The sequence below is a fragment of the Chrysemys picta genome, chromosome 12 (genome assembly GCF_011386835.1).
Source record: "Chrysemys picta bellii isolate R12L10 chromosome 12, ASM1138683v2, whole genome shotgun sequence".
Classification (NCBI taxonomy): domain Eukaryota; kingdom Metazoa; phylum Chordata; order Testudines; family Emydidae; genus Chrysemys; species Chrysemys picta.
This window is the reverse complement of record NC_088802.1, coordinates 34,739,419-34,760,988: the sequence shown is the minus strand read 5'-3', so window position 1 is coordinate 34,760,988 and position 21,570 is coordinate 34,739,419. Positions and strand designations below refer to the sequence as shown.

The window sequence follows — 21,570 nt, the reverse complement described above, 5'->3', positions numbered from 1 at the left end:
TTAGTTGACGCTTGCTTGCGCTGACTTAAACTGGCCCTGAATGAATTTAGGCTGGACATAAAAGACAGTTTCTAACCATCAGAGGAGAGAGGTTCTGTAATGGCCCTTCCAATAGGAGGGGAGGCGAACAATCTGAATGGTTTTGAGATGGAGCTAGATAAATGTATGAATGGGATTATGAGATGGAGGGGCCTGCAATAGCAGGGGACTGGACTCAGTCATGCAGGAGGTGCCTTCTCACTCTATGTTCCTAACTTGCCACTTGCTCTTCTCTCTTCTCAGGGGTGGCCCCGTTGCGTAAACTCCACACTGTCCCCATCCCCGTTGCTCGATGCTACTCTTACAGCTGGGACAAGGATAATTTCGGTAAGGCTAAAACTCACCCACAGCAGATTGCCAGCTTGGCTGAGGAAGAACTCCCCTGGCCCCTAGGGCGCAGGCGTGCAAAGAGAGCTGTATTGTGGGGAGTTTGACTTCCTCAGAAGCACGGGGCCAGTGGCAGAGGCAGAATCCTAGACCAGAGAGGTTCTTGAGGCCCGATCTTGCAAACACACGTGCTTAATTTGAAATGTGTTGAAGTCATTGGTGCTCCTCGCAGGATTAAAGTTAAGCATGTATGTGGGTGTTTACAGGACTGAGGCCTGGCTCTGTGCTGATCTGGTACCTTTCTGTGTTCCTAGAATGTAGATAATGTCAAGAGAAATAATGGCCCTTGATATTGAAAATGTACATTACTGGAACCTACTCAGTACTTCGATGGGACGTTCTCTGGGGCAGGGGCTGCCTTTCGGTTCTGTCTCTGTACAGCGCCCAGTACAATGGGGACCTGGTCCTAGGTACTGCCACTATACAGACAATTAATAATAATGCAACTGTAATAGGGTGGTGTGCCCCTTTAAGGGTCAGGGAGCCGGTGGCCAGCCAGCCCTGGCTCCTTATCAGACACAGCTGGGGAGAGGTCAGTGATTGCCATAAAGGGCTGAAAGGGCTCAGTTGAGGAGGGGGGCTGCAGGAAGAAAGTTGGCTCCTAGCAGGTCCTGGAGCAGTGGGGAGAGACACAAGGGGAAAGGCCCCTGGGTCCCTGCTGCCTGCTTGGGTCTGGGAAATAACTCTGTGTTACTTGGCGAGTTTTGTGTTCAAATGAATAAACCACACCACAGAGCAAGGGTCTGAAAGAGACTTGGGGCGCTGCCTCGGCCCTTCCAGGGCTGGGCAGACGGGCCAGCTGTCCTACAGCAACTTTGCCAAATTGTAGTGGCCCGCTTGGGGGCAAGTTTAGCTCCCTTGGCGGAAGGCCACACCGGAGCTGGAGGTGCGAGTCACAGTTTGAGGACTGTGCTAAAAACAGACGTTCAACCACCACAGCAGGAGGGCTAGCCCCGCTGAGTCGGTGCCTATAGTCTAGGATGGTGTGACGGTGCGGGACTCACTGCTGCGCTGCCTCCTGCTGGTGGTCTCAGGGAATTAGCTCTCCAGCCTTCAGAGCGCCCTCTGCAGGCCGGTGTCCCGCTGCCACTGGCCCCCGTGTCCCTCCTGGACATGGTCGGGGGCTGCCCCCTGGCAATACCCCCACTAGTCTCTGTGGGTCTCCCCTCTCTGGGAACCCCCAACCCTCTAATCCCCACCTTGCCTCAGTCTGGGCTACTGCCAGTCATCACCAAGCCCCTGCTCCCTGGAGCAGACTGCAGTGTAAAAGCCACTCATCATAGGCAAGGGGGTTCGGACCTGCTGCCTTCCTCTGCCTCCCAGTACCTCTATGGGCTTGGACCAAGCCCTGCAGCCTTGGGAGTTGCCAGCCTAGAGCTCCCCTGCTCCTCTGGCCTTTCCCCAGCCCTGCTTCACTCCCAGTACCCTTTCTGCAGACAGCCAGGCCCTGCTCTCTCCCAGCCTGGAAAGAGACTTCTTTTAGGCCTCTGGCTCACAGCTTTTTTATACAGGCCAGCTGTAGCCTGATTGGGGCATGGCCCAGCTGCGGCTGCTTCCCCAATCAGCCATCCCCAGGCACAGCCCTCTCCAGGGCTGCTTTTAACCCCTTTTATTTTAGGAGCGGGGTAGCCACCCCACTACAGATGGGCACATACTCGGGGTGACTAGCCCCTCGCACTGCAGTGGCCATGCTCTGTTTTTAGCACACTAGCTCAATGAAAGCTAGTGTGGGTATGTCTACCTGAGCTGGGAATTTCACCTCCAGCTCCGGTGTGGGGCGTACCCTTTGGGCACCAAAATACTGGAGTTTTCCATTGTCCTCAGGGTAGGGTCAGGTGAGCAGGGCTTTTTTGTGCCTAGCCTGGTAATGTCCTGTCCCCTCCCCTCCCCCCCACGGCAATTTTGCAAGCGAAGCTGCTACTTCTCTTTTACTCCCAGTCTTTGCTTATGGCAAATCTCTGTGTTTCTGTGCAGGCTGTGCAGTCAATGCCAGCAGGCCCCAATAAGCTACATCGATTCTGTCGCTCTGGAAAATTGTTGGCCCACTTTCTCCTCCCCTGGGCTTGTCTGTTTCATTCTTCTCACTGAGTACATTTTTGTCAGGGAGCCAGTCACCTTTAGGTGGCATTATCGCTTTCCGACCTGGCTGGTTAAATACATTTTTTAATGGGGTGTGGCCATAAGTAGAAGAACAAGCTAACAATCCAAGTTGAAAGGAAGCGAAACAAATGTTAGTTTACTTTTGTGTTTGAAAACAAATGAAACAAAAACTTCCATTTGAAAGAAAACAGACTTTTGTTTCAAACTTTTTTTGCATAACAAATTTTATTGAAATCAAACAGTTTTCATTAAAGTGTTTAGATTTTGACAAAACTGCTTCCCCCCGCCCCCCACCAAAAACACTTTTTTGATCAAAAAACATTGACAACCTCTGGCAAGATGACTTCTGGGCACAAGTGCATTTGGTATTAGTGTGGGACAGCCTCAGAAAGGAAGTGATGGAAGTTCCACCACTGGGGTCATATGAGGCTGGACAAAGTACTGGAGAAAACACTGTAGAGCACCATTCTTCACTGGCCCTAGGGTGGATGGACTGGGAGGCCCGATATACCCCTCCCATCTTGTGTTGTTTAGGATTCTGTGCTGACTCTGATTCTTTCAGATATCCTCAGAGACATACTCGACAAGGAGTGCGATGTTCTCAAGCCGGTGCTCTTGGAGGATGAGGAGGAAGAGGAGACGGAAACTGATGGCTGTTCTCCACAAAGAGACTCGCTCCTTTCCTCCATTTCAGCGGTTTCCAAGGACTCTGTGTACTCAGATTTATCAGAGGAGGCGTCAAAGCATTCGCGGATGTCTCTCTTCACCACTTCCAAGGACTCCATTTCGGAGCTGTCGGTGGTCTCCAGAAGGTCCTTGAAGTCCTTTGTGTCTAGCCTCAAGGACTGCATGGACAGTGGCTATGCCGAAGACAGCGACGAGAGCTCTCTCGATCTGGTGGTGAGGCCAGACCTGAAAGAGGAGACAACACTTCACAAGCAGAGGCAGAGACTGACCAGCAAAATCTACAAGCTGTTCAAGAGCAAAAGCCAGTTGGTCTTGCGGAGAGACGTAAAGGACTATCTCGACACTGGTTCGCTCTCCCTGCCTCTGCGCCGGGCCGAGAGCCTGTGCAACCCGGAGGCCAAGCACCGCATCCCAGCACGCTCCCGGAGGGCTCTTTCCTTGCCCCAGCACGTGCTGAGTCAGCGGCTCCCACAGTGCCATGCAGCGCAGAACGTGTGCATCCAGCGCAGGCCCTTCCTGAGCTACGACGAGGACACCAAGGTCTCCACGCTGCGTGTCGTGGTCTTCGGGTCGGACCGCATCTCAGGGAAAGTGGCCCGGGCATACAGGAACCTTAGGTGAGTGGGACGGTGCCAGAGGAACCTAGCTCCCATTCCTCGTGCATATTTACCCAGCCCTCCCACTACACATCACCTTACGGAGTCCAAGGGCCAGAGCCTCCACTGGTGTCAATGGATGTAGCTCTGTTAATGTCCATGAAAGGTGGTCCCAGATCCCCTGGTTGTGCCCCGGTGCAGACTGTGCTGTGAGGCAATGATGGGGGATTGGGGTCCCATTGTTAGCTTCCAGGACTGAGGCCCGGTGATGTACCCTTCACCACACTCAGTGCTGTCCCTTCATGGTGCACGTGGCAGTGCCTTGTGCTGTGGTGTTGTGCAGATCCCCTTGTGTGATGCACTGTGCGAACATCCGACAGAAGGACGGTCCCTGCCTCAGAGAGCTTATAAGCTAAGTAAAAAGTGTTGGGCCGCTCCTGTGCTGTTTCCCTCACCGTGCACACGATTGTTTGTGTGTGGGCAGGATCGCGTGCGTGCCTTATGTACCTGACACTAGCCACACCTCATTCGTGCTGACACAATGGCCTCTCTCCCTCCCCCTGTTCTAGACTACAAGAAATCGATTGCCCATTACTGACAAGGTACTTCAAGCTGCAGTTCTTCTACATCCCAGTGAAGAGGAGCTGCCTTACCTCATCTGCACCACTGACACATCCGCCTCCTTCTCCAGGAGATCCTCACCTGAGAGCCTCAGGGCAAATGGTACGTGCTGTGCCTGCCGTCGGACCAGCTCCTAGCGTAGAGACTTGCCTGCATCGCACAAGCAGCGCCACACTTGGCCCTCACTGAGTCCCCTCATGGCTGGCTCAGCAGAGGCCAAGTACTGAATAGGCCAAGGGTTGTCCTGTCCCTGTCTGTTCTGTAGGCAGCCTGCCCTCTCGATGGCCATTAGTGCAATACCTTCTGCCGGCTCAAAATTCACTTGCAGTAAGAAAAATAAATGAAATAAACCTGTCCAGGAGGGTATGTCTACACTACAACTGGACGCCGGTGGTTGGCTCGTGTCCGCTGACTTGGGCTTGGGCTACAGGGCTGTTTAACTGCAATGTGGAAGTTCAGGCCTGAGCTCTGGGACCATCCCGCCTCCCAAGGTCCCAGAACCTGGGTTCCAACCTGAGCCTGAATGTCTACACCACAGTTAGACAGCCACATAGCCTGAGCCCTGCGCACCTGAGTCAGTTGACGTGGGCCAGCTGCAGGTGTTTATTTGCAGTGTAGACATCCCCTGAGTGACTCTATCTGTTTGGTTTCAGGAGTCCAGCTCAGCTGGGGCACAAAGCAGCACCAACGATATCTCCCACTACATTGGGATGTTGGACCCATGGTACGAGCGCAACGTTTTCGGGCTGATTAACTTGCCCACGGACGTCCTGTGTCAGGTATGTCCGGGAGCTCAGGAGGAAGTGAGTTTGGCTTTGGGTCCTTACCCCACTGCCCCTTTCCATGTGTTGACATGGAGCGAGGGGGGGTGTCTCTCCCCTTCATTTGGAGTATCCACCATCAGCTGCTAGTGTTGGACCAGCTGGGCCAATGGTCTGCTCCAGGATGGGTCTAGTTTTGAGCTGTCCTGCGAGATCCAGGTTGGGAGCCAGCTTGAGGGTCTCCTGGGGGTGAACGTTGCCTGCCTCTGGGGAGCGGCTGGTTCCAGCCTGACCCACCCTGTTGCTCTGCCTCTTCTGTGAGTCTGTTCACAGGACAATGCACTGGAGGCCAGCATCCCCATCACCCCTGCTGTGCATTAGGAGACTAACTGGCCAATAGGGAGACATTGGGGGAAACTCCAGGGCGCAAATTGTGTTCTCGCTGTTACGCCCCACATTGGTCACCCTCTGGGCAACAGTCTCAGCAGAGCGGCCGAGGAGGCTGACCCGGTCCCAGCAAGATGGGGTGGAGGTATGTCTGTGAGGGAACTCGCCTGGCCCGCTGCACCTGTTCAAAGGGTTTTAGTCTCCAGGGCTGCGACTCCAGCACCTTTCCCCAGCACCCACGGCCCCCCCAGCCCTGTGCTGAACAGCAGGTGCAGAGCGGGTTTTCATTTCACCTCCTTGTGCCTATGCCAGCAATCTGCCAAACCCGAGGTGGAGCCTACAGAGGAGTCCAGGGAGCAGCTACCCATCTTGGCTGACATGGTGCTTTACTACTGCCGGTTCGCTACTCGCCCGGTGCTGCTGCAGCTCTACCAAACAGAGGTACGCAGGACTGGGCCTTTCCATCCCACCTTGCACTGGGGTTTGTGAGCACTTCTGTCTCTGCATAGATCAACTAAGGACTCCAGTATCAACCTCTACGAGGCAAAGGTCTCTTCAGGACTGATACGACCATGGTGCTCAAGGGTTCAGCCAGTTCCTCCCCGCACCTGCCTATTGTGGGCCGGTGAGGCTGTGCTTCCAGGGGCATGCACAGGAATTTAAATTTGAATGCTTTTGGAGGGGCACGTTAAACACACACAAATGAAAGGTTTGCGTGACCCCCCCCCACCACCATCATTTCTCGGGATGCCTCTGGCAGGGATGCCCAGCAGAGATTACGTGGCAGCAGCTCCCCCTGCAGGAGGCACTCTCCATGTCCCTCCAACCCTGACAAGGAGGAAGCAGCCAGGCAGCTGGCTGCAGGGTCCTTCCCCCCACCCCTACAGCTGCAGCCTGCTGCTTCTCCTTCCCTGCTGTTGGAGTCCCAGTGCTGTTGCCTGCTCTGCAGATGCCCACTGAGGTGAGTCAGGGGCTGGAGGCAGAGGCAACACATGGGACTCCAACAGCAGGGAAGCAGAAGCAGCAGGCTGCAGCTATAGGGGTGGGGGGAGGAGGAGCTCAGCCAGCAGCCGCCCTGTTGCTTCCTCCCTCCCGGGCTTCAGGAACACACAGAGATTTGGGGGGGGCAGCGGTGCCCCTGCTTGCCCCTCCTTGTGCGTGCCTCTGTGTGCTTCCATTAGTCACATCCATCTCCTTCTGCTTTATCACCATGGTAGAGCCTGGTATGCAATTGCCCCTTCCTGCATTAGCTAATGGCTCATGATGGACTGATGCCCCTGCTGATCCTCCCTGGGGATGGTTGAAGTATAGTTCAGATCACACCATAAAGTCTCCAACCTCCCCACTCTGCTCTCTCCTGATTCCCTGGTCCCTAAGAGAGATTGGGTGTCCCATGGACAACTTCTCAGCTAACTTGTCTTCCTTTCCCCTTATACGTGTAGCGCTCACCAGTGCTAACAATTACACACATGCTTTGCTTTCTGAAATCCCTGCCAGGAGCCTGTTCCCCAAAGCCTGCTCTGTCTGGCATGCAGAGATTGAGAGGAAGGTTCTTGTCATCCTGGTGCTCTGATAACCAGGTGATGGGCGTGGGATGAATACGTAGGTAGTAATGGTAGCAGGCATTTCTCAGAGTAGGAATGCTGCTGTCGGGTTGCTGTGACATGCACTGCTAGGATTTTCTAGCTTGAGGGGTTCTCTCTCCTTGCACTGCTTTATTTGAAGGCATTGTGCTATTAGGAATATGCCCGTCTCGCTCATTGTGCAGCGCATTCATAGCACATCTCTCTCTTCTCCCCTTCCCCCAACAGCTAACCTTCATTGGTGGTGAGAAGAAGACTGAGGTCTTCATTCACTCCCTCGAACTGGGCCACTCGGCTGCCACACGGGCCATCAGGGCGTCGGGTAGGTATCAGATCTGGACACACATGTTTCCTTGCTTTCCTAAAGCCTCATGCTTCACAGGTTCTGTAGTGATACAATAGCAGGTTTAGAAATCTGGGCACAAATAGATTTGATGGTGAACGCTTAATAACCAGCTCCTTAGGGGAGCTAGAAAAACCCAGATGAACTGCACAGAAAAATCAGATTCACATTTAGGTTGGATTGCAGATGGCTGGGGAGAGTGTTGCTCCAATAAACTCTGCGGTCAGTGAGCTGGGATATAGAAAGCAATTTTTACAAACCTGGAAACTAAAGCATCATGAAACCTACATTTTCCCTTCTGTAACAGTCTTTACGATTTCTGCTTCTCAAAGACGTTTTTTGTTACTTTTCCCTTGATCCAAAGTTAATTTATTTTAGCATAGCTAAAAACAGGTCCTTTCCCCTTCACTGGGTCCTGGCACAGTACAGTGTCTTGGAAGCCAGCATTTACTTTTTCTTCCTTTTTTTTTTGGCCTTTACTCACAGTTTCTCTTTCTCTCTTGATACTTCAGTTATTAAATCTCTTGGTTATACTCTTGTAAGCCTTAATTAGGCAAAGGAAAGAAACAGATAGATTCATAGATCTTTTAAAACAGGAAATATTTTTTAGTAGAAAACAGCTACAACCACATACACACAAGCAGGCATCCACACAGCTTCAGTTCCAATTTTGTCTCACTTGTTTACCAGAGACCACGTTCTGTTTGGAGCTCTGTGCAGCACACAGAGACTCTAGCAAACACATTATTAATTTGTTTTTTCTTTTGACACTGATTCCTTTTCTGTGCCCTAACTTCCTCTTACTATCTCCAAGCAGAACTTACAAAGTGCTCTCCATTTAACTAGTTGGCCATATCCCCATAACTATGGACTTAACCCATAGTTAAGTTATGCTTCAATAGTGAAACCCATCAACCATTTTCATCTTTAAACAGTTAGGGCATGATTTTGAACTGGGTTTTGATGATGCAGTTTTGCACCCACCCTTTTGCACCTGCAATAATTTTGTCTGGAAAAAGCATCAGTGAACTTCAGGCACAAAATGTAAAGCCCAATTTATGATGGGTACAGATATGCAACAACAACAAAAAAGGAAGCCCAGCTGGTAAACCAGCCCTTTACAGCTTTGTATTTTCCCCAAGACCCAACACTTACCCAACAGCTCCTGCCAATTTAATTTATTTTTTTTCATTCAGTGGTGAGGTCTCCAGCTACTTATTGTGATTCATGCTGAAAATCCCCCATTAGCTTATTCACGTGAGGCTGCTTTTAAGCAAACTATAATTTTCCTTTTTGCTCCTCTGTCACATTCCAATAAAAGAAGTGGGAGGCGTTTGATACAATGTAATAGGTTAACACTGATCCCCTTTACGTTGCTTGGCTATCATGGGTATACTGAACAGCATATTTTGATAAAGAAATGATTTCTGGAAGTGGGAATGGGTGTCTGGCCTGGGATGGAATAGTAGAGCCCCATAAGACCAGGGTTCGAGTCCTGAGGATGGTCTGAAGTAAAGTATTTGGTGGTGTTAGCTCTGTCCTTAATGGGCAGCAGTCTTTATCAGCCAAATCACCACACGCAACAGGAGGGGTGACTGGTCTTTCCTCTGAACTTGTTCGCCCATCTGTAGTGATGCCCCATTCTGCTTTGTAGCAAGCCGACATACTCTAAGGCCACTTGTTCTGCGGTCACCATGACTTGAGAGAGAGCGAGAAGCTGAACTCCTCAGAAACGGGGCAGCTTTTCCTAAGGGGAGAGGGACTGGTGTGAACATGTATTGAAGGGTGGGGAGAGAAAAGGCTGTTGTGTGACTTTAGCTTCTGTTTGTATTACAAAGGTCCAGGCAGCAAAAGGCTGGGAATAGACGGCGACAGAGAAGCAATCCCTCTAACACTACAAATCGTCCATAGCAAGGTAACTGGGTGGTAGTCCCATGGGGACAGAGGCTTCAGGAACTTCTTCAGCATTGTGTAAACCTCCACTGAGTCAGAGATTTTAGTAGGGTATATGAAGAAAATCTCTTTAAGTGGAGAGAGAAATAAACACAACTGAGAGAGATACAATGGGCATGCTTAGTCTGAAGAAGAGAAAGCTGAGGGGGAACCTGATAACAGTCTTCAAAGGGATGTTCTAAAGACAACAAAGAGAAAGTGATCAAATGTTCTCCATGTCCACCAAGGGCAGGACAAGACATGATTGGTGTCGTTTACAGCAAGGGCGATTTAGGTTAGATATTAACCTAAAGCACTGGAGCAGGTTCCCTAGGGAGGCTGTGGAATCCTCGTCATTGGAGGTTTTTAAGAACAGGTTGGACAAACACCTGTCTGGGATGGTCTAGCTTTGGTCCTGCCTCAGCATTGGAGGATGGACGAGATGACCTCTTGAGGTCCCTTCCAGCCCTACATTTCTGTGATTAGGAGAGTGTGTTAATATCAGTTGATGGGGGATGGGGGAGAATATCTTGTGATTCAGGGTGGAAGCTGATCTTTCCTCTCTGCAGGGTAGGGAAGGAATCCCTCATACTATATTGCCAAACAACCAGGTGCATCATGGGGGGGGGTTTGCCTTCAGGTATAGGTTGTGCATGGAGAAGGAGATCTGACAGGCTGTCATGTCTGGGAACCTCGTTACAACATGAATATGTTTTGAAGTGTAGACAGGACTTTAAACTTAATATTGAGCTGTGGTACAGCCCTGGAGAGTCTGTGCTGGAGAGTCACATATTCTTCCACTTGCAATGCAGAGAGGTTCTTTATGGCCATGTTGCCTGATAAGGGGGATTCTTTGAGTTAATTGATTCTCCCTGTTGGGGCAACCCTGGGTTTAGCAGGCCAATGCTCAAACCACTGAGCTATCTCTCCCCCACCACTCATCTCCTCCATGTGTTTGTTTCTGGAACATGAAGGGAACCTCATCTGAGACCAAAAGAAACCAAAATGAGGTGATGTGTGAGGCTCTGAATTTCTGAAGGATAGTGGCAATTTGCACTCTTCTGGCACTTGACAAACCCTAACAGTGTTTGCTGCATTTCAGTAGATCCAGCAAATTACTTTGACCTGTGCTTGACATTAAGCCCATGAGTTGGCTTCAATGATCTAGTCTGGTGCTTACAGTTAAATGTGGACTTAAATGCCTTGCTGGATCACAGCCTAAATGAGCTGAAACCACTTTGACTCCCTGTCCTTTACTTTCTGCTTCATTTATTGGCATAACCAATGGTGGTCTCCAAGTGAGCAGGAAGTGTGGTAGGCCCTATATAAATACTGGCTCTTATTTCATGCTGGTGGATTTCCTTACTAAAGTAGTAAAAATCCTGAGAACAATCTCCACCTGCTTATACCAATCTTGTCGTTGCCGATTCAGCGCCCTGTTTGGCTATCGAGCTTTAAGCTACTATTGGAATGAATGGGCAGCTTGGGCATCAGGTAGTTTGAGTGCACAGCAAGTACATTTAACTGCTGCTAAAGGTACCAGGACCATCCAGCTCAGTGTAGGTCCAGTTCTGAGCTATATCAGCAAGAAGGTCAGAGATGAGCAGAGCAGTATCCGGGTGGAATGTGACCCGTCTCTCTGACTTTTGCCTCGTCTCTGTAGACAGCAATCAGTGGAAGGAGCCGCTGGAATAATGTTGAAAAGGTCTGCACCTCCGTCAACCTCAGCAAGGCCTGTAAAAAGTACGAAGAGCTAGGTGAGTGCTGGTGCCCTTAAACCTTTACGTGGGGCAGTGGGAGAGGATGGAAAGTGGACAGCGGTGGTGCTTCTGGCATGGTGAAGAGAGTGTGTGTGTGTGTGTGTGTGTGTGTGTGTGAGAGAGAGAGAGGCAGGAGAAGATATTAGAGATGCCCTATGTGCTTCGGGGCAAAACAAGCCATACCATCCTCAGGTCCCCTCCACCCTTAAGGCCGTCTTCAGGGATGAAAGGGCACTGCACTCTGTTCATTCCACTGAGCCTTCCCCCAAAGGGTGCCATATGTGGCTCCGAGATATGAATGTCTCTCCATTAGGAACTGGATTGAGACCAACAACTCCTCTCATTCAGGCAGCGGAACAGCCATCAGAGGGTGGCGACCTTCAGTCTGTGCTGACCCGATCTGGGATGAAATGGGTCACAGAGGTGAAAGCTTCTGTGTCCCATTAACAAACCTCAGAGCCAGGGCTTAAATATTGTTTCCAAAACTATTCTGCATGGTGGACAGGTGCACATGGGATAAACATACCGCACGCCTAGGACAGGCAACAAAGGCCAGGAATGGGATGGTGCATAGGATCGGGGCATAGATTTTCCTAAGCAGGTTTTTTTTCTGCATGTTTTGTTGGTTGAAATGTTGTGCTGAGAATAGTTACATTTGTCCCTTAGTAAGAGCCCTGGATTCAGACCCTCTGCCTGGCTGGCAGGAAGAGCCTGTGGAAACCTGGGGAGAGGTTGCAGGCCTGTTGGCTAAAGCACTTGACCCAAAGCTCTGCCTGGCCCTGGAATAACTTTGTATAGGGTCCTTGGAATGAACTAGACCTCTGCTGTGTCCAGAGGGAGGCCCAGGGCCGGCTAAGGGACTACCGGGCGGAGATGTTCCAGGGGTGAAATCTGCCTAGTAGCCACCTCCTCGCCATCCCTGCCTCGCTCAAACTAAGGGACCTGACCCATATCTGAGAAGGAGCAATTCAGTGACACAGTCCAGAGCCTGCCACACTGCCTGTCACTCAGGTGGGCTGCCAGAGGGGAAAATGGGACCATCATGGGAACTGCCAGATTAGCAGAGGGGCGTGGTGTCCCTGAATGCGTAGTCGTTTGTGACCTTCCTGTGCAGACTAACATTCCTCCCCTTCATGGCAGCAGCCCTACAGCAATGGGGGGGGGCCTGGGCCCATTTCACTTTACTTCTGGGTGTCCCAGCTCACATCTCAGCCCACCGCTGTGGCTGGTATGGCCAGGCCCATTCCAAGGAGAACGTGCTCTTGGTGTTGCCGTTCGGTTCCTCTTGTGCGGCTGTTCATCCCAGCCCACTTAAGGGACGGCCAACCTCCTAGCAGCCTTGGTGCTGTGTTGCTGAACTGCTCCTCCGATATGGGTCAGGTCCCTTCAGGCCAAGGCTCAGACTCCATGTTACTGAAGCAGCTTTTTTGCCCTGGGAACATGAAAGTGTTGCTGATGCAGGGGGGGAAAATATAGACCACACCAAGCTTGGGATCTGCCCCACTGGTTATGGCAGCTAAATAGGGGGTTGAGCAGTATCGCTTCCACAAGAGCCGTAGCGGACACTCGCTATGTCAGGACCATTGGACAGCCTGTCCTGTTCAGTGCAGGGTACGAAATGTAACGTACTGGGGACTATAACACTCAGCTCTGTCCTGTTTTCAAAGCCAGACGGAACGGTAAGTCCATCTGTACCTTACGCTGACAGTAGCTAGCCTGTAAAACTCACTGCCAGAGGATGCTGAAGCCAGAGTTTAGCAGGATTCAAACTGTATCGGACCGGGATCTCGCCAATAAATAATATGAATAGTAACCTCATGGCTATAGAAGCAACAGCCTGCTGTCTGGGGTTAGGGAGAACTTCCCCTGTGGAAGTTTGCATAATATTCTCCACTCCAGAATTTCTTGTGCCATCCTTTGAAGCACCTGGCACTAGCCACTGTTGAAGGCAGCTCGTTGGACTCGGACCAGTAGTCTGACCTAGTCTAGCAATTCCCATTAGGCAGAGCTGTGCTCTGGTTCACCAAAGATGGAGGTGGGGCTTGGTCCAATCAACCCAGAGCTTTGGGAGGTGTTTGAAATCCAGAGCTCCTCTGATCTTTTGCCAAGAGCTGGGCTCGTGACCCTGGGTGAACCCAGCCTGAGATTTGGGGTTGTACCAAACATGAGTCCTGGTGGGTTTGCCCTTGTTTGGGGTTTCTTCGCCAAAGATGACCAGAGCAGGAATTGGCTGCGGTAGAGAGGTGGCCATTGGAGGCTGCACAGCACCTAAGTAGAAGCACCAAAGAAAATAATGCTCTTGTAGGTGCAATGTAAGAACCAGAGAGACGTGTGCTTAGGCTTTTATCTGTCTGTCCTGCCGTCCTTAGCAGCTGAGGCTCCCCAGTAGTGTTAATAACTGAACTCCCAGTAGGCCAGTGCTCTCATTTCCTCGCTGCTCCCCCACGGCAGTTGGGTCTGTGTGTTTGTTTTGTTGGTTAAATTTCTTCCTTTCTTTAGACCCCCGGTAGTACAACGTGCCCTGAGCCACCATGTTAAATGTTTCAGCACTGTAGCCTTGCTTGAACGCAGAGCTGCTTCAGCAGATTCACTTGAGAAGATCGTGTATTATTCTGTTTCACTAAAATGCTCCATGTGATGCGCCTGGCACATGTAAATTTGCTATAGAGGCAGCAATTGGGACCAACCATTCAGATGGAGCAATAGCCAATGAACTGGCGCTTCTCGGAGCCTCTCCATCTAAAACTCTCCCATCAGCTCTGACACCTCCCTCTCTCCCCCTGGAAAAGCTGAAGCGTTGCTATCACTTATTTTTTGTTCACCACCACCACGTAACAGGCTGCAAATATTACAAAGCTGTATATTTCTGTTCTATTTCTGGAGCTTAACTTGCTCATCTGCCTGCAAGCTGAGTGGTGTCTTTCTGCAGGCTATGAGATGTCTAGGGAGAGCTTTTCCCATCGCACTTGAATTCCCTACATGCCACAGAAATCTGGGATTATCTTTCACATTCACTGCTCTGGCCACAGGATGTCACTGCAGCTCCAGACACCAGCTGCTCACAAAATAGCTGAAAGGTGTCAGGCCTTTAGTGAAGACATGAAAGTTTTTAGGTCACTTGGCCTACACCAGCTATGGAGGGAGCGAGAATTTGTTCCAGCCAATGTTGCAATTGTCTCTTTTGTAGATCCAATTTTTTTTAGCCCTTAATGAAGTTAATTGGTTTTCGGGGTAATGTTTGTAAAGCTGGATCATGTTTGAGGCTGGATAATGCTAAGTATTTCTGCCTGCTTTTCTGGTTTTCTCTCTCTGTCTGTCTGGGGGGAGGGGGGAGGGAAGGAAGGCTGGAAGGAATGGAAGGAACATCTGTTTGATTTAGCTCAGGCTGTATAGCTGGAGGCTGTTGTAGGTGGCAGCAGAGCAATCTCTTGTTTTGTGCCCTTTATTCAAAGATAGCTAATTAACTCTGTAGAGCTGGGATTTGGGATCTTGTGGCTCACAACAGTCCTGGAATGCTGTGGTGTCTAGCTGGGGATTTCCAATACAAACAAACAATAATAATAATACTAAGCTCCTGTAATAATCTCCCTTTCCAACAGTCAGGTGGCATTTTAAGGCTCCATGGTTGTATGGAGACCCCTGGACTGGCCCATTCAAAGGGGTTATCAGACTGAGGGTAGCCCTCCGACTATCTGGTATGGGCTAACTTCTACACTGCTTTGAGTTGCAGGTGTATTTTGGATATTGTCCTCGTGCAATATCCATCCTGACAGCATGAGGGATCCTTGTTAGAGATACTTGGTGGAGAATGGGGTCAAGAGATCCCTTCTTGACTCTCTCCCCCCCACCCCCATCCCTTCAGAGACTCTGAACTTTGCTACCTGCCACTGGCCAAGCAAAGCTGGAGGCGTGGCAGTTCTGTGCCTTGGGTGCCAGAGAGACCATTTCAATTAAAATTCAAATCCTTTCGAATAACCCAAGCAAACCCCCCTCTCCTGTGTTCCAGACTCGAAAACGGAGTGTCTGACTTTAACCATAACCGAGGTCGTCAAGAGGCAAAACTCCAAGTCAAAGAAAAGCTTCAATCAGGTAAGTTGGATTTGCCATATTTGTATCCTCATCTAGGCTGGCAAGGAGGGAGTAACTGTGGCTCATTCGCTGTTGGGGGAGGAGAAGGTTTGAGAGCTTCGGAGAGGCCAGTAACTTGCACCCGGATCCCATCACAGTTGCCATCTCCATGAACTCTGGAGCCCTCACTTCCAGATTGGCAGAAAGGCCCTGCATGTGCCTAGCCATGGCCTGTATTTGCTGTGCCAAGCAAGCCTGTGCAGCCGCAGCTGAGTCTCGTGGCTTAGGGAGTCCTGCTTGTGGTAGCACCAGTACAATGAGAACTAGGATGCCAGGTAGCAGAGGGAAAACCCCAGGCAAAGCTGCAGCTGGAAGAGTTCCCTGTTGTGTACCCAGGGCCGTATCAGCACCTGGAAGTCAGGCTGGCATGTGCGTCCTGCCAGCACAGCAGGTGTTCAGGGAGCAATGCACTGCTGGCTCCGGCCAGCACTGGTACCTGAGCTTGTCGGGAAGCTGTAGGGAATAACTGCTCCGTGTGATGGCTGACGACTTGGTCTGTGAGCAGTCGTGTGTTGGGGGCCTGGGATTTGGTGCTGTCTCTGGCAGATGTGGCCTGAACACCTCATAGCTTCTGTGGAAGTCCATGGAAGCTATCGAGTGTTCAGCACATTTGAGAACAGATCACATACGCACGTGCCTAAAGACCGAGGGGCCTTATTATGGGGCCCCTTCTCAAAAAATCTTGGCCACTGTATTTTAAACCGATCAGTTACTTTAACGGCCTGGAAGGGAGCATCTGAGCCCTCTCTGCCTCTAGCACCCAAATCCAGCTGTGTAAATAGATAGCTGTGTAAATCTCGCTTTCAGAGCGTGTTCCAAGGCTGGGTAAGTTCCTCTGTGTTAGCGTGTGAGGCCAGCAGTTTAAATCCCAGAAGAGGCCATTGCTCGTAACTGGGGACTCTAGAGCTAAGAGAACGAGCTGCTACAGCTTGAGCTAAAGGACGACGTCCCCAAGCAGGCAGCTTAACAGACTTGTATCCTCAGTGGACTGGACGCCCCCCGCAGTGATGGGTTACACCAACATGGACACCCAGTCTAGTGTGTTATTTTAGAGTAAGGAAGACAAATGTCTCCATGCGTACGTGAAAGTCCAGGGTGAGTCTCTTACCCCGTGAAATCCTCCCTCTTGAATTGCCTCATAGCCCTGCCCCTCCGGGGCCAAGCCCTGACATTAAGGCCATGTCTACATTTGGAGCTGGGGCTGTGAGTCCCAACTTGCATAGACGTACTCGGGTTAGCTCTCATTGTGGTGCAGCTGGGGTAGCAGGGGCCAAAGTGAGCAATGGCTCGGGTTAGCCACCGCAGTGCATACCTACTGGTTTCAGGCGGGTTTGTGTTTGGCACAGCGAGCCCGTGACACGCTGCTGCCTGAGCTACCGCGGCTACACCACTAGCTCGAGGAGAGCTAGCCCGTGTATATCTAGGCAAACTCTGAGTGTAGACATACCCTAGAAGACGCAACATACAGTGAATGGGATCCTGGCCCCTGGCTGCACATGCCACAAGGCCAAGCTGTGCCGGCTGGAGAGCATTCCAAGCCTGACTCGTGGTGTTTCTCTCTGTCTCTCGCAGCAGATCAGTGTGTCCCAGATAAAAGCAGACAAGGTCCAGATCATTGGGGTCAACTGTTCCTTTGCCGTGTGCCTGGATCAGGATGAGCAGAAAATCCTGCAGAGCGTCACAAGGTAGGAAATGGCCAGCATGTCTCTCTGCGGCTGTGGCCAGCCTTCCTCTGGGGACATGTGCTGTTGGTAAGGTGCCCCCAACGAGTCATGTGAGCCCTGAGGAGACTAACCCCCAGGCCTCCCAGACCCAAATGTGCTGCTTACACTTCTGAACCTGGGTGGACTGTCTGTGGCCAACGCTCCAGTAAACGTGCATTCAAGGGGCTAGGTGACCTAAATGAGGCTCTGCACTGCATAGCTGCAGATCATGAGCCCTGGCAGGAGCCATGGTGTCATTCAGATCACGACAGCCATGTGCAGACGTGGGTACAACTAATATAGCCAAGAGGAGCAGAACCTCAGTCCTCTGTCCCAGGATGGATTCAGCACCAAGGCGCCCTGCCGTAACCAACAGGTCTCAGTCCTTATGCTGCCCCTCTCCAATTCTGCTCCAGGCTGGAAACACTGGGAGACTGAACTTTTACCAAGAGGTTGAAGGTTTGAAATAAGATCTCCAGTTCCTAACATTCAGTCACCCACCTAGGGGTACAATGCAGTCAAGGATCTCCAAGCAGAAAAAGATCTTCCAGCAGGACTAATCAGTCAACCAGGGGAATTCAAGGCACAATAAATACTGTGACTAGTGACTGTGCTGAGCATATAAACTGAGCAGACAGCTTCCAAACCTTGCATGGATTCTGCCCTGGTATTGGGATACCCATCCCAGATAGTCCACATGACCTTCAGTGGGGAGGTTGTGGGGGGGAAGGGGAAAAGACAAATGCCTGTCTGTCCATGAGTATAGCCTAGGGCAGGGGTCAGCAACCTTTCAGAAGTGGTGTGCCGAGTCTTCATTTATTCACTCTAATTTAAGGTTTTGTGTGCCAGTAATACATTTTAATGTTTTTAGAAGGTCTCTTTCTATAAGTCTATAATATATAACTAAACTATTGTTGTAAACAAGGTTTTTAAAATGTTTAGGAAGCTTCATTTAAAATTAAATTAAAATGCAGAGCACCCCGGATCGATGGCCAGGACCCAGGCAGTGAGAGTGCCACTGAAAATCAGCTCGTTCCATAGGTTGCCTACCCCTGGCCTAGGGTATCATCTCCAGTGGAGTATTTCTCCTCCTCAGAGAGGACCAAGCTGTATTACCAAGGATGAGATCAGATGACATGACACAGAGCAATGCATTTTCACTTGAGCTCAATACGGGGTAACTGGGTGAAATTCTCTGGGCTGTGTTAGGCAGGAGGTCAGCCTAGATGATTGAGTGGAATCTATGAACATTTAAATCGACTGTAAGCAGTGTTGTAGCCATGTCAGTCCCAGGATATTAGAGAGACAAGGTGATTGAGATAATATCTTTTACTGCACCAATTTCTGTTGCTGAGAGACAAGCTTTGAGCTATTCAAAGCTCTTCCTCAACTACTTATGCCCCAGCTCTTCTCTTAATTCCTTTGTTGCTGCAAGATCCAAAGGCAATCGTTTAAAACTTTGATACAGAGAATGCAAAAGAAAAAGTGTTCCACACTTAAATTCAGGAAATGCAAAAGTTTTGTGTTGTATTTTTTTTTAGGGTGTACATTTTCAGAAGTGCCTGTTGATTTTGGATGCCTCTGCTTCTGGGTCCCCAGTCTGAACAACCTTAAAGGGGTTGGTTGGGCAGGTGCTCAGCACTTCTGCCAATCAGGCCCCTCTCTGAGGGTGCATGTGGTCCCTGTAACTTGAGTTCCATGGCATACATTCTTATTGCACTCCCAGCCTGTCCCAGCTGTGATTTCCATTGCTCATTTTATCTGCAGGTGCGAGGTCTCCGCGTGCTACAAACCCAGGGATGGTGAACCCTGCACACTGAGGACATCCCCTTTGGATCACCTCCCCCAAGACCAGCCTGAGTTTTGTTCTCTTCTGTGCTTGCCCATTGCCACCTTCAGCGGAGCACTGCCATAGAAGAACCAGCAAGGCCAGGGTAACCTCCCAGGCCCCATGCCGCCTCAGACCAGACATGCCTCTAGCCAATCCTGATAGTTGCAAAAGCAGCCCCTGGAAGAGGAAATGTATTGCACTCCCTTGGGTCAGGGAACTAGAGCTTCCTGCACCCAACCATCTTGCAACATGAAGCATTAGTACAATGGATGAGCTACCCCTGGCATGTGTTTAGCATGCCCTTGGGAAATGGAGGGGTCACTTCAAAGCTCTGGTAGCTGTCACAGTTCATGGCCTCTGGGAGGGAAGTGGGTTCCTTGTCATCTCCAGATGGCGCTGCCGTTATCGGGGTGGGGCAAGGAGAGGAGTGCCACTTTCCTAATCAGCTGTACTTGGAGTGAACTTGCAACCAGTGTAGATACTGGAGAGGCTGTGATAGACGGTTTTGGGGACACACAAAGATAACGAATCTCCTTAAACAGCTGGAGAGTTTCAAACTAACCTCCAGACAATGTCCTGATGATGCTTCACCCAAAGCAAATTTGAAGATCTCTGTTAATGTTCCAAATTCTTTGGAGTCAGGGGACAAGTTTACTCTGAATTATTTTGGGCTTATTTGTCCTACAGACACAAAGATGAGGGCTGCATTTAAGGCAAGGAGGAGTTGAATGCGGCTTGCAGACCATGGCTTGGGTGCCAGTGATCTAGTGCAATAGACAATTTCTGGGCATACATTGGTCTATGCACCGTGTTACAGTTACTGTAAAGCTAGGTCACCAGAGTGATCAACCTCTGTGTCCTGCTAAGTCTCTGAAAGCACAAATTCTAGGGGAGACACAAGCTCCCTTGTTCAGTTAATGCTCCCGTGGCCAGCTTACCTGCACTGAATGCTGGGTTAGAAACGCCCCGGAGAAGTGAATGTATAGTGCCAATGGAATTGCACTCACAGTTCGGGGGGAGGCAAGTACTGGGGAGGCCACAGTATTGAGGGGGGTCACGTTTAAATATACCAGAGAGACAGCTTTCTGCAGAAGGCCCTGGAGCCTAAAACACTAGGGACACAGCTTTTATAGGTTGCTGAGCCCCCTGGGAGAACCCCTCTCTCCAGCAGGAGACAGTTAACTCCCTTCTTTCTTGTTAAAAGGCTCTAGGTGCAAGGTGCCAGGAAGATGCAATGGCTGTGGGTGCAATCTGACCACAGAAGCAATGGGAGGTGGAACAGCCTTGTTCGCTACTCTTCACCGCAAAGCTATTTATTAGTGTTGATTGGCTTACTGCCCTGTTACTAACACGCCAAAGCACGCATGCTTCTGCTGCCTCTCAGGGGTGCAGGCAGTTCCAAACACCAGGGTGGGCTCAGTCACCAGCTAAAACGCCCTTTTACCAGTCCAGAAGGGGATCACTGCACCTTATCCTGTCACAACAGTGTAATCTGTGATCTTGGCATCCATGGCTAAGTAGATCTCGCCCCATTAACATTGTAAACACTGATGCTTTCACGGGCCACACAAAAATATTGGAGAGCAGAATTTCTCTGTGATAAAAACAAGCACAAAACTCTAGGAATATATAACCCCATTAAGGATTTTGGGCCTGCAATGCTTTTTTTTAAATGATAGAAACTCATTTCAGGTTGAACTGTATATATGTTGGACATCAGCAAGTTTGTCTGTCTGTGATCATTTGTAAAATATTGTTCAAAGAACTTTTTAAGAAAACTGTAAAATATTAAATGTTGATTTATTTCAAGAGCAATGTGAGTGCAGAGTTTGTGTACTCAATAAAACATGGTGCATGCCAAGCAATTCCTGATCCTGAAAGGGGAATGATGTGAGGTATTAGGGGGAGGGATCGCTCAGTGGTTTGAGCACTGGCCTGCTAAACCCAGGGTTGTGAATTCAATCCTTGAGGGGACTGCTTAGGGATCTGGGGCAAAATGAGTACTTGGTCCTGCTAGTGAAGGCAGGGGGATGGACTCGATGACCTTTCAGGGTCCCTTCCAGTTCTATGAGATAGGTATATCTCCATATTTAAAAAAAAAAAAAAAAAAAAGGAAGATGAGGAAAAAAAAGAAAGAAACAAAAAATAAATACAAACCAAAATGGAACACTTTGGGTCGACTTTTTTTTTTTTAAACAAAATGAAAAAATCTTGTTTCATTTCTAACTTTCCATGGAAAATACTTGCCATTTGTCAGCCTGGACTAATTCTGATCGTCTAAGCACAGTTACATTGCTTGGGGGTTTAGGAACATTTGCCATTAAAAGGACTAAGGTGAGGTCTACACTAGAAAGATCCTGTATAGCTACACCAGCAAACCCTCCTATTGTAAGTGCAGCTTATACCAGCAAGGGTGTGCTTTTTGCCAGTATAGTTTATGCCAGTTCCTATGCCAGGATAAAAAGAACATTTATAGTGCTATAACTACATCTACACTAGAAACTTCTGCCCTTACAGTAATGTATCAAAAAGATACATATATCACACTCCTAACCCACCAAAGTTTCTGTTGCAGACTTGGCCTGAATTCCCTGCACTTCTTCGAAAATTTCAACTTCTCAGTTTCTGCTGCTTAGTGGAACTGAAGCCCATAAACTTCCTCAAAATTGTGCCATGGCTGAGTCATCCATTCCTTTTCTTTCAGCCTGTTCA

At 49.8% G+C, this 21,570-nt stretch overlaps 1 protein-coding gene across 4 annotated transcripts in view; it reads left to right on the top strand.

Annotated features, from left to right (window-relative positions):
- PIK3R5 (phosphoinositide-3-kinase regulatory subunit 5) overlaps positions 1-20,673 on the top strand; it is a 106,522-nt gene extending 85,849 nt beyond the window's left edge. For 3 of the 4 annotated variants that reach the window (XM_005309863.4, XM_065563335.1, XM_005309864.4), the window contains exons 9-19: positions 283-366; positions 3,089-3,830; positions 4,379-4,532; positions 5,084-5,209; positions 5,891-6,019; positions 7,390-7,483; positions 9,343-9,419; positions 11,100-11,193; positions 15,203-15,285; positions 16,897-17,009; positions 18,795-20,673. In XM_005309863.4, the coding sequence (XP_005309920.2) occupies positions 283-366; positions 3,089-3,830; positions 4,379-4,532; positions 5,084-5,209; positions 5,891-6,019; positions 7,390-7,483; positions 9,343-9,419; positions 11,100-11,193; positions 15,203-15,285; positions 16,897-17,009; positions 18,795-18,942 (1,844 nt within the window). In that variant the 3' untranslated portion in view covers positions 18,943-20,673. The remainder of the gene's footprint in view (positions 1-282; positions 367-3,088; positions 3,831-4,378; positions 4,533-5,083; positions 5,210-5,890; positions 6,020-7,389; positions 7,484-9,342; positions 9,420-11,099; positions 11,194-15,202; positions 15,286-16,896; positions 17,010-18,794) is intronic. The other variant, XM_065563336.1, reaches the window with a different exon arrangement.
- The last annotated feature ends 897 nt before the right edge of the window (positions 20,674-21,570 follow it).